General features: G+C 42.8%; 1 protein-coding gene across 1 annotated transcript in view; it reads left to right on the top strand.

The window, feature by feature from the left end:
- The first annotated feature begins 4867 nt into the window (after nt 1-4867).
- The window catches only part of LOC139569897 (ryanodine receptor 2-like), a 58692-nt gene continuing 52017 nt past the window's right edge, over nt 4868-11542 (top strand). The window contains exons 1-2 of the mRNA XM_071391221.1: nt 4868-5067; nt 9270-9417. Coding sequence (XP_071247322.1) covers nt 4927-5067; nt 9270-9417 — 289 coding nt within the window. The 5' untranslated portion in view covers nt 4868-4926. The remainder of the gene's footprint in view (nt 5068-9269; nt 9418-11542) is intronic.

Consider the following 11542-nt stretch of genomic DNA (forward strand, 5'->3'; position numbering starts at 1 on the left):
TAGTCCTTTACCAGATGGATGTCTGTTTTAACCTAGTCCTTTACCAGATGGGTGTCTGTTTTAACCTAGTCCTTTACCAGATGGGTGTCTGTTTTAACCTAGTCCTTTACCAGATGGGTGTCTGTTTTAACCTAGTCCTTTACCAGATGGATGTCTGTTTTAACCTAGTCCTTTACCAGATGGATGTCTGTTTTAACCTAGTCCTTTACCAGATGGATGTCTGTTTTAACCTAGTCCTTTACCAGATGGATGTCTGTTTTAACCTAGTCCTTTACCAGATGGATGTCTGTTTTAACCTAGTCCTTTACCAGATGGGTGTCTGTTTTAACCTAGTCCTTTACCAGATGGGTGTCTGTTTTAACCTAGTCCTTTACCAGATGGATGTCTGTTTTAACCTAGTCCTTTACCAGATGGGTGTCTGTTTTAACCTAGTCCTTTACCAGATGGGTGTCTGTTTTAACCTAGTCCTTTACCAGATGGATGTCTGTTTTAACCTAGTCCTTTACCAGATGGATGTCTGTTTTAATGTTTTAACCTAGTCCTTTACCAGATGGATGTCTGTTTTAACCTAGTCCTTTACCAGATGGGTGTCTGTTTTAACCTAGTCCTTTACCAGATGGGTGTCTGTTTTAATGTTTTAACCTAGTCCTTTACCAGATGGATGTCTGTTTTAACCTAGTCCTTTACCAGATGGATGTCTGTTTTAATGTTTTAACCTAGTCCTTTACCAGATGGATGTCTGTTTTAACCTAGTCCTTTACCAGATGGGTGTCTGTTTTAACCTAGTCCTTTACCAGATGGGTGTCTGTTTTAACCTAGTCCTTTACCAGATGGGTGTCTGTTTTAACCTAGTCCTTTACCAGATGGGTGTCTGTTTTAACCTAGTCCTTTACCAGATGGATGTCTGTTTTAACCTAGTCCTTTACCAGATGGATGTCTGTTTTAATGTTTTAACCTAGTCCTTTACCAGATGGGTGTCTGTTTTAACCTAGTCCTTTACCAGATGGATGTCTGTTTTAACCTAGTCCTTTACCAGATGGATGTCTGTTTTAACCTAGTCCTTTACCAGATGGATGTCTGTTTTAACCTAGTCCTTTACCAGATGGATGTCTGTTTTAACCTAGTCCTTTACCAGATGGATGTCTGTTTTAACCTAGTCCTTTACCAGATGGATGTCTGTTTTAACCTAGTCCTTTACCAGATGGATGTCTGTTTTAACCTAGTCCTTTACCAGATGGATGTCTGTTTTAACCTAGTCCTTTACCAGATGGATGTCTGTTTTAACCTAGTCCTTTACCAGATGGATGTCTGTTTTAACCTAGTCCTTTACCAGATGGATGTCTGTTTTAATGTTTTAACCTAGTCCTTTACCAGATGGGTGTCTGTTTTAACCTAGTCCTTTACCAGATGGATGTCTGTTTTAACCTAGTCCTTTACCAGATGGGTGTCTGTTTTAACCTAGTCCTTTACCAGATGGATGTCTGTTTTAACCTAGTCCTTTACCAGATGGATGTCTGTTTTAACCTAGTCCTTTACCAGATGGATGTCTGTTTTAACCTAGTCCTTTACCAGATGGATGTCTGTTTTAACCTAGTCCTTTACCAGATGGATGTCTGTTTTAATGTTTTAACCTAGTCCTTTACCAGATGGATGTCTGTTTTAACCTAGTCCTTTACCAGATGGATGTCTGTTTTAACCTAGTCCTTTACCAGATGGATGTCTGTTTTAACTTAGTCCTTTACCAGATGGATGTCTGTTTTAACCTAGTCCTTTACCAGATGGATGTCTGTTTTAACCTAGTCCTTTACCAGATGGATGTCTGTTTTAACTTAGTCCTTTACCAGATGGATGTCTGTTTTAACCTAGTCCTTTACCAGATGGATGTCTGTTTTAACCTAGTCCTTTACTAGGTGGGTGTCTGTTTTAACCTAGTCCTTTACCAGATGGGTGTCTGTTTTAACCTAGTCCTTTACCAGATGGGTGTCTGTTTTAACCTAGTCCTTTACCAGATGGATGTCTGTTTTAATGTTTTAAGCTAGTCCTTTACCAGATGGGTGTCTGTTTTAATGTTTTAAGCTAGTCCTTTACCAGATGGATGTCTGTTTTAATGTTTTAAGCTAGTCCATTACCAGATGGATGTCTGTTTTAACCTAGTCCTTTACCAGATGGGTGTCTGTTTTAACCTAGTCCTTTACCAGATGGGTGTCTGTTTTAATGTTTTAACCTAGTCCTTTACCAGATGGATGTCTGTTTTAATGTTTTAACCTCGTCCTTTACCAGATGGATGTCTGTTTTAATGTTTTAACCTAGTCCTTTACCAGATGGGTGTCTGTTTTAATGTTTTAACCTAGTCCTTTACCAGATGGATGTCTGTTTTAACCTAGTCCTTTACCAGATGGATGTCTGTTTTAACCTAGTCCTTTACCAGATGGGTGTCTGTTTTAACCTAGTCCTTTACCAGATGGGTGTCTGTTTTAATGTTTTAACCTAGTCCTTTACCAGATGGGTGTCTGTTTTAACCTAGTCCTTTACCAGATGGGTGTCTGTTTTAACCTAGTCCTTTACCAGATGGGTGTCTGTTTTAATGTTTTAACCTAGTCCTTTATCAGATGGGTGTCTGTTTTAACCTAGTCCTTTACCAGATGGGTGTCTGTTTTAACCTAGTCCTTTACCAGATGGGTGTCTGTTTTAATGTTTTAACCTAGTCCTTTACCAGATGGATGTCTGTTTTAACCTAGTCCTTTACCAGATGGATGTCTGTTTTAATGTTTTAACCTTTACCCGATGGGTGTCTGTTTTAACCTCGTCCTTTACCCGATGGATGTCTGTTTTAATGTTTTAACCTAGTCCTTTACCAGATGGGTGTCTGTTTTAACCTAGTCCTTTACCAGATGGGTGTCTGTTTTAATGTTTTAACCTAGTCCTTTACCGGATGGGTGTCTGTTTTAACCTAGTCCTTTACCAGATGGGTGTCTGTTTTAATGTTTTAACCTAGTCCTTTACCAGATGGATGTCTGTTTTAACCTAGTCCTTTACCAGATGGGTGTCTGTTTTAATGTTTTAACCTAGTCCTTTACCAGATGGGTGTCTGTTTTAACCTAGTCCTTTACCAGATGGATGTCTGTTTTAACCTAGTCCTTTACCAGATGGGTCTCTGTTTTAATGTTTTAACCTAGTCCTTTACCAGATGGGTGTCTGTTTTAATGTTTTAACCCAGTCCTTTACCAGATGGATGTCTGTTTTAATGTTTTAACCTAGTCCTTTACCAGATGGATGTCTGTTTTAACCTAGTCCTTTACCAGATGGATGTCTGTTTTAACCTAGTCCTTTACCAGATGGATGTCTGTTTTAACCTAGTCCTTTACCAGATGGGTGTCTGTTTTAACCTAGTCCTTTACCCGATGGGTGTCTGTTTTAATGTTTTAACCTAGTCCTTTACCAGATGGGTGTCTGTTTTAATGTTTTAACCTAGTCCTTTACCAGATGGATGTCTGTTTTAACCTAGTCCTTTACCAGATGGGTGTCTGTTTTAACCTAGTCCTTTACCAGATGGATGTCTGTTTTAACCTAGTCCTTTACCAGATGGGTGTCTGTTTTAACCTAGTCCTTTACCCGATGGGTGTCTGTTTTAATGTTTTAACCTAGTCCTTTACCAGATGGGTGTCTGTTTTAAGCTAGTCCTTTATCAGATGGGTGTCTGTTTTAATGTTTTAACCTAGTCCTTTATCAGATGGGTCTCTGTTTTAACCTAGTCCATTACCAGATGGATGTCTGTTTTAAGCTAGTCCTTTATCAGATGGGTGTCTGTTTTAATGTTTTAACCTAGTCCTTTATCAGATGGGTGTCTGTTTTAACCTAGTCCTTTACCAGATGGATGTCTGTTTTAACCTAGTCCTTTACCAGATGGGTGTCTGTTTTAACCTAGTCCTTTATCAGATGGGTCTCTGTTTTAACCTAGTCCATTACCAGATGGATGTCTGTTTTAACCTAGTCCTATACCAGATGGGTGTCTGTTTTAACCTAGTCCTTTACCAGATGGATGTCTGTTTTAATGTTTTAACCTAGTCCTTTACCAGATGGATGTCTGTTTTAACCTAGTCCTTTATCCGATGGATGTCTGTTTTAACCTAGTCCTTTATCCGATGGGTGTCTGTTTTAACCTAGTCCTTTACCAGATGGGTGTCTGTTTTAACCTAGTCCTTTATCCGATGGATGTCTGTTTTAACCTAGTCCTTTATCCGATGGGTGTCTGTTTTAACCTAGTCCTTTACCAGATGGATGTCTGTTTTAATGTTTTAACCTTTACCAGATGGGTGTCTGTTTTAATGTTTTAACCTAGTCCTTTACCAGATGGATGTCTGTTTTAACCTAGTCCTTTATCCGATGGATGTCTGTTTTAACCTAGTCCTTTATCCGATGGGTGTCTGTTTTAACCTAGTCCTTTACCAGATGGGTGTCTGTTTTAATGTTTTAACCTAGTCCTTTACCAGATTGGTGTCTGTTTTAATGTTTTAACCTAGTCCTTTACCAGATGGGTGTCTGTTTTAACCTAGTCCTTTACCAGATGGGTGTCTGTTTTAGTGTTTTAACCTAGTCCTTTACCAGATGGATGTCTGTTTTAACCTAGTCCTTTACCAGATGGATGTCTGTTTTAACCTAGTCCTTTACCAGATTGGTGTCTGTTTTAATGTTTTAACCTAGTCCTTTACCAGATGGGTGTCTGTTTTAACCTAGTCCTTTACCAGATGGGGGTCTGTTTTAATGTTTTAACCTAGTCCTTTACCAGATGGGTAAACATTCTCATGCCAAACTGCTTTTCTTCCATCCAACAGCGTCTCCCTAGACTAATGTTTTCTCTCTCTGTGTGTGTGCGTGCATCGTCTCTGGTCCAGTTATGAGCTGTCTAGTGGCTACAAGCCTGCTCCTATGGATCTGGGCCACATCAAGCTGGCCTCTACCCAGGAGGCCATGGTGGACAAGCTGGCGGAGAACGCTCACAATGTGTGGGCCAGGGATCGCATACGCCAGGGCTGGACCTACGGCATCCAGCAGGTGTGTCACCCAAAGGTGTGTGTGTTTGTGTGTGCAGCCGGGCTGCAGCAGTGTGGTGGTGGTGGTGGGGGTGGGGGTGGTGGTGGTGGTGGTGGTGGTGGTGAGGGTGGTGGTGAGGGTGGTGGTGGTGGTGGTGGTGGTGGTGGTGATGGTGGTAGTGGCGGTGGTGGTGGCGGTGGTGGTGGTGAGGGCGTTGACCAGGGTGCTGAAACAGCTCAACAGCCCCCCAATTAAAAATGTATAGGACCCTTGGCATCTTTAATGGGCCCACTACAGAGGTGCTGCTGGGCCCACTACAGAGGTGCCGCTGGGCCCACTACAGTGGTGCCGCTGGGCCCACTATAGAGGTGCCGCTGGGCCCACTATAGAGGTGCTGCTGGGCCCATTAATGGGCCCACAGACTATACTACAGACTACAGGCTAAACTACAGACTACAGGCTAGACTACAGACAACAGACTATACTACAGACTATACTACAGGGTGGAGATTGGGTTAGTCTGGTGATTGGGTAGTCTGGTGTATCCATTGTTTTAGAGGGGGTTAGGGTTAGTCTGGTGTATATATTGTTTTAGAGGGGGTTAGGGTTAGTCTGGTGTATCCATTGTTTTAGAGGGGGTTAGGGTTAGTCTGGTGTATATATTGTTTTAGAGGGGGTTAGGGTTAGTCTGGTGTATATATTGTTTTAGAGGGGGTTAGGGTTAGTCTGGTGTATCCATTGTTTTAGAGGGGGTTAGGGTTAGTCTGGTGTATATATTGTTTTAGAGGGGGTTAGGGTTAGTCTGGTGTATATATTGTTTTAGAGGGGGTTAGGGTTAGTCTGGTGTATCCATTGTTTTAGAGGGGGTTAGGGTTAGTCTGGTGTATATATTGTTTTAGAGGGGGTTAGGGTTAGTCTGGTGTATATATTGTTTTAGAGGGGGTTGGGGTTAGTCTGGTGTATACATTGTTTTAGAGGGGGTTAGGGTTAGTCTGGTGTATATATTGTTTTAGAGGGGGTTAGGGTTAGTCTGGTGTATATATTGTTTTAGAGGGGGTTAGGGTTAGTCTGGTGTATCCATTGTTTTAGAGGGGGTTAGGGTTAGTCTGGTGTATATATTGTTTTAGAGGGGGTTAGGGTTAGTCTGGTGTATATATTGTTTTAGAGGGGGTTAGGGTTAGTCTGGTGTATCCATTGTTTTAGAGGGGGTTAGGGTTAGTCTGGTGTATATATTGTTTTAGAGGGGGTTGGGGTTAGTCTGGTGTATACATTGTTTTAGAGGGGGTTAGGGTTAGTCTGGTGTATATATTGTTTTAGAGGGGGTTAGGGTTAGTCTGGTGTATATATTGTTTTAGAGGGGGTTAGGGTTAGTCTGGTGTATCCATTGTTTTAGAGGGGGTTAGGGTTAGTCTGGTGTACATATTGTTTTAGAGGGGGTTAGGGTTAGTCTGGTGCATATATTGTTTTAGAGGGGGTTGGGGTTAGTCTGGTGTATACATTGTTTTAGAGGGGGTTAGGGTTAGTCTGGTGTATATATTGTTTTAGAGGGGGTTAGGGTTAGTCTGGTGTATATATTGTTTTAGAGGGGGTTAGGGTTAGTCTGGTGTATACATTGTTTTAGAGGGGGTTAGGGTTAGTCTGGTGTATATATTGTTTTAGAGGGGGTTAGGGTTAGTCTGGTGTATATATTGTTTTAGAGGGGGTTGGGGTTAGTCTGGTGTTGGGGTTAGCCTTCCATATTTGCCTTTGTGTTTATAAAATTAGCGATAGTTCAAGTAGTGACTTGCAGGGTAGTCAGGAGAAACATTTCACTCAATAAAACTAAGGGTACTTATCTTTCTGATATGTTTATGAAGTCCTAACTTCTCTTCTTTAGTTCAGTGTGTTTATGAAGTCCTCCTCTTCTTTAGTTCAGTGTGTTTATGAAGTCCTAACTTCTCTTCTTTAGTTCAGTGTGTTTATGAAGTCCTAACTTCTCTTCTTTAGTTCAGTGTGTTTATGAAGTCCTCCTCTTCTTTAGTTCAGTGTGTTTATGAAGTCCTCCTCTTCTTTAGTCCAGTGTGTTTATGAAGTCCTCCTCTTCTTTAGTTCAGTGTGTTTATGAAGTCCTCCTCTTCTTTAGTTCAGTGTGTTTATTGAAGTCCTCCTCTTCTTTAGTTCAGTGTGTTTATGAAGTCCTAACTTTTCTTCTTTAGTTCAGTGTGTTTATGAAGTCCCCCTCCTCTTCTTTAGTTCAGTGTGTTTATGAAGTCCTCCTCTTCTTTAGTTCAGTGTGTTTATGAAGACCTCCTCTTCTTTAGTTCAGTGAGTTTATGAAGTCCTCCTCTTCTTTAGTTCAGTGTGTTTATGAAGACCTCCTCTTCTTTAGTTCAGTGTGTTTATGAAGTCCTCCTCTTCTTTAGTTCAGTGTGTTTATGAAGTCCTCCTCTTCTTTAGTTCAGTGTGTTTATTGAAGTCCTCCTCTTCTTTAGTTCAGTGTGTTTATGAAGACTTCCTCTTCTTTAGTTCAGTGTGTTTATGAAGACTTCCTCTTCTTTAGTGCAGTGTGTTTATGAAGTCCTCCTCTTCTTTAGTTCAGTGTGTTTATGAAGTCCTCTTCTTTAGTTCAGTGTGTTTATGAAGTCCTCCTCTTCTTTAGTTCAGTGTGTTTATGAAGTCCTCCTCGTCTTTAGTCCAGTGTGTTTATGAAGTCCTCCTCTTCTTTAGTTCAGTGTGTTTATGAAGTCCTCCTCTTCTTTGGTTCAGTGTGTTTATGAAGACTTCCTCTTCTTTAGTTCAGTGTGTTTATGAAGTCCTCCTCTTCTTTAGTTCAGTGTGTTTATGAAGTCCTCCTCTTCTTTAGTTCAGTGTGTTTATGAAGTCCTCCTCTTCTTTAGTTCAGTGTGTTTATGAAGCCCTCCTCTTCTTTAGTTCAGTGTGTTTATTGAAGGCCTCCTCTTCTTTAGTTCAGTGTGTTTATGAAGTCCTCCTCTTCTTTAGTTCAGTGTGTTTATGAAGCCCTCCTCTTCTTTAGTTCAGTGTGTTTATTGAAGGCCTCCTCTTCTTTAGTTCAGTGTGTTTATGAAGTCCTCCTCTTCTTTAGTTCAGTGTGTTTATGAAGTCCTCCTCTTCTTTAGTTCAGTGTGTTTATGAAGTCCTCCTCTTCTTTAGTTCAGTGTGTTTATGAAGCCCTCCTCTTCTTTAGTTCAGTGTGTTTATTGAAGGCCTCCTCTTCTTTAGTTCAGTGTGTTTATGAAGTCCTCCTCTTCTTTAGTTCAGTGTGTTTATGAAGTCCTCCTCTTCTTTAGTTCAGTGTGTTTATGAAGCCCTCCTCTTCTTTAGTTCAGTGTGTTTATTGAAGGCCTCCTCTTCTTTAGTTCAGTGTGTTTATGAAGTCCTCCTCTTCTTTAGTTCAGTGTGTTTATTGAAGTCCTCCTCTTCTTTAGTTCAGTGTGTTTATTGAAGTCCTCCTCTTCTTTAGTTCAGTGTGTTTATTGAAGGCCTCCTCTTCTTTAGTTCAGTGTGTTTATGAAGTCCTCCTCTTCTTTAGTTCAGTGTGTTTATTGAAGTCCTCCTCTTCTTTAGTTCAGTGTGTTTATTGAAGTCCTCCTCTTCTTTAGTTCAGTGTGTTTATGAAGCCTTCCTCTTCTTTAGTTCAGTGTGTTTATTGAAGTCCTCCTCTTCTTTAGTTCAGTGTGTTTATTGAAGTCCTCCTCTTCTTTAGTTCAGTGTGTTTATGAAGTCCTCCTCTTCTTTAGTCCAGTGTGTTTATGAAGTCCCCCTCCTCTTCTTTAGTTCAGTGTGTTTATGAAGTCCCCCTCCTCTTCTTTAGTCCAGTGTGTTTATGAAGTCCCCCTCCTCCTCTTTAGTTCAGTGTGTTTATGAAGTCCTCCTCTTCTTTGGTTCAGTGTGTTTATGAAGTCCTCCTCTTCTTTAGTCCAGTGTGTTTATGAAGTCCTCCTCGTCTTTAGTTCAGTGTGTTTATGAAGTCCTCCTCTTCTTTAGTTCAGTGTGTTTATGAAGTCCCCCTCCTCTTCTTTAGTCCAGTGTGTTTATGAAGTCCTCCTCTTCTTTGGTTCAGTGTGTTTATGAAGGCCTCCTCTTCTTTGGTTCAGTGTGTTTATGAAGGCCTCCTCGTCTTTAGTCCAGTGTGTTTATGAAGTCCTCCTCTTCTTTAGTTCAGTGTGTTTATGAAGTCCTCCTCTTCTTTAGTCCAGTGTGTTTATGAAGTCCTAACTATCTCCCCCTTCCTTGTGAAGGATGTGAAGAATCGTAGGAACCCGCGCTTGGTTCCGTACATTCTGCTGGACGAGAGGACCAAGAAGTCCAACAAGGACAGTCTGAGGGAGGCTGTCCGCACCCTGCTGGGGTACGGATACAACCTGGAGGCTCCGGATCAGGACCATGGTACCGTCAAAGCACACAGACACCCCTCACCTCCTTTATGGTTCAGTCCAGACTCTACCTCACACACCACTCCACCTCCTTTATGGTTCAGTCCAAACTCTACCTCACACACCACTCCACCTCCTTTATGGTTCAGTCCAAACTCTACCTCACACACCCCTCCACCTCCTTTATGGTTCAGTCCAAACTCTACCTCACACAACCCCCACCTCCTTTATGGTTCAGTCCAAACTCTACCTCACACACCCCTCCACCTCCTTTATGGTTCAGTCCAAACTCTACCTCACACACCCCTCACCTCCTTTATGGTTCAGTCCAAACTCTACCTCACACACCCCTCACCTCCTTTATGGTTCAGTCCAAACTCTACCTCACACACCCCTCCACCTCCTTTATGGTTCAGTCCAAACCCTACCTCACACACCCCTCACCTCCTTTATGGTTCAGTCCAAACTCTACCTCACACACCCCTCACCTCCTTTATGGTTCAGTCCAAACTCTACCTCACACACCCCTCACCTCCTTTATGGTTCAGTCCAAACTCTACCTCACACACCCCCCACCTCCTTTATGGTTCAGTCCAAACTCTACCTCACACAGCCCTCACCTCCTTTATGGTTCAGTCCAAACTCTACCTCACACACCCCTCACCTCCTTTATGGTTCAGTCCAAACTCTACCTCACACAGCCCTCACCTCATTTATGGTTCAGTCCAAACTCTACCTCACACACCCCTCACCTCCTTTATGGTTCAGTCCAAACTCTACCTCACACACCACTCCACCTCCTTTATGGTTCAGTCCAAACTCTACCTCACACACCCCTCACCTCCTTTATGGTTCAGTCCAAACTCTACCTCACACAGCCCTCACCTCATTTATGGTTCAGTCCAAACTCTACCTCACACAGCCCTCACCTCCTTTATGGTTCAGTCCGAACTCTACCTCACACACCCCTCACCTCCTTTATGGTTCAGTCCAAACTCTACCTCACACACCCCTCACCTCCTTTATGGTTCAGTCCAAACTCTACCTCACACACCCCTCACCTCCTTTATGGTTCAGTCCAAACTCTACCTCACACAGCCCTCACCTCCTTTATGGTTCAGTCCGAACTCTACCTCACACACCCCTCACCTCCTTTATGGTTCAGTCCAAACTCTACCTCACACACCCCTCACCTCCTTTATGGTTCAGTCCAAACTCTACCTCACACACCCCTCACCTCCTTTATGGTTCAGTCCAAACTCTACCTCACACACCCCTCACCTCCTTTATGGTTCAGTCCAAACTCTACCTCACACACCCCTCACCTCCTTTATGGTTCAGTCCAAACTCTACCTCACACACCCCTCACCTCCTTTATGGTTCAGTCCAAACTCTACCTCACACACCCCTCACCTCCTTTATGGTTCAGTCCAAACTCTACCTCACACACCCCTCACCTCCTTTATGGTTCAGTCCAAACTCTACCTCACACACCCCTCACCTCCTTCGTGGTTCAGTCCAAACTCTACCTCACATACCCCTCACCTCCCTCGTGGTTCAGTCCAAACACTCTACCTCACATACCCCTCACCTCCCTCGTGGTTCAGTCCAAACACTCTACCTCACCTCCCTCCACATCGGCGACCTGAATTAAATCCACTACCCCTGACAGTGACAATACCCTTACTCTCCCTCATTCATTAATGACCAACAGCACAATAAACCCCACAGAGTCTCTTATATAACCCCAATGATGAATTGACCCACTAGTCTGTTCAGGAGGGCTTTTATGACACACAAGGAGATTTCTGTTTCCTCGTGACATGATTGGATGTACTGTTCTATTGCAGGAGCATGCAGCAGTTGTCTGTATAAACACCCAGACATAGATCATTTTAATATAGCTTTTACTGTGGAGCTAGCTGTGGTGCTAGCTGTGGCGCTACCGTGCAGATAGCTGTGGCGCTAGCCGTGGAGATAGCTGTGGAGCTAACTGTGTAGATAGCTGTGGCGATAGCTGTGGAGCTAACTCTGGAGCTAACTGTGTAGATAGCTGTGGCGCTAGCTGTGGAGCTAGCTGTGGCGCTAGCTGTGGAGATAGCTGTGGAGATGGTATCTGGCCCTGTTGTTTCAGCAGA

The sequence above is a fragment of the Salvelinus alpinus genome, chromosome 3 (assembly GCF_045679555.1).
Source record: "Salvelinus alpinus chromosome 3, SLU_Salpinus.1, whole genome shotgun sequence".
In the NCBI taxonomy this organism is placed as follows: Eukaryota; Metazoa; Chordata; class Actinopteri; order Salmoniformes; family Salmonidae; genus Salvelinus; species Salvelinus alpinus.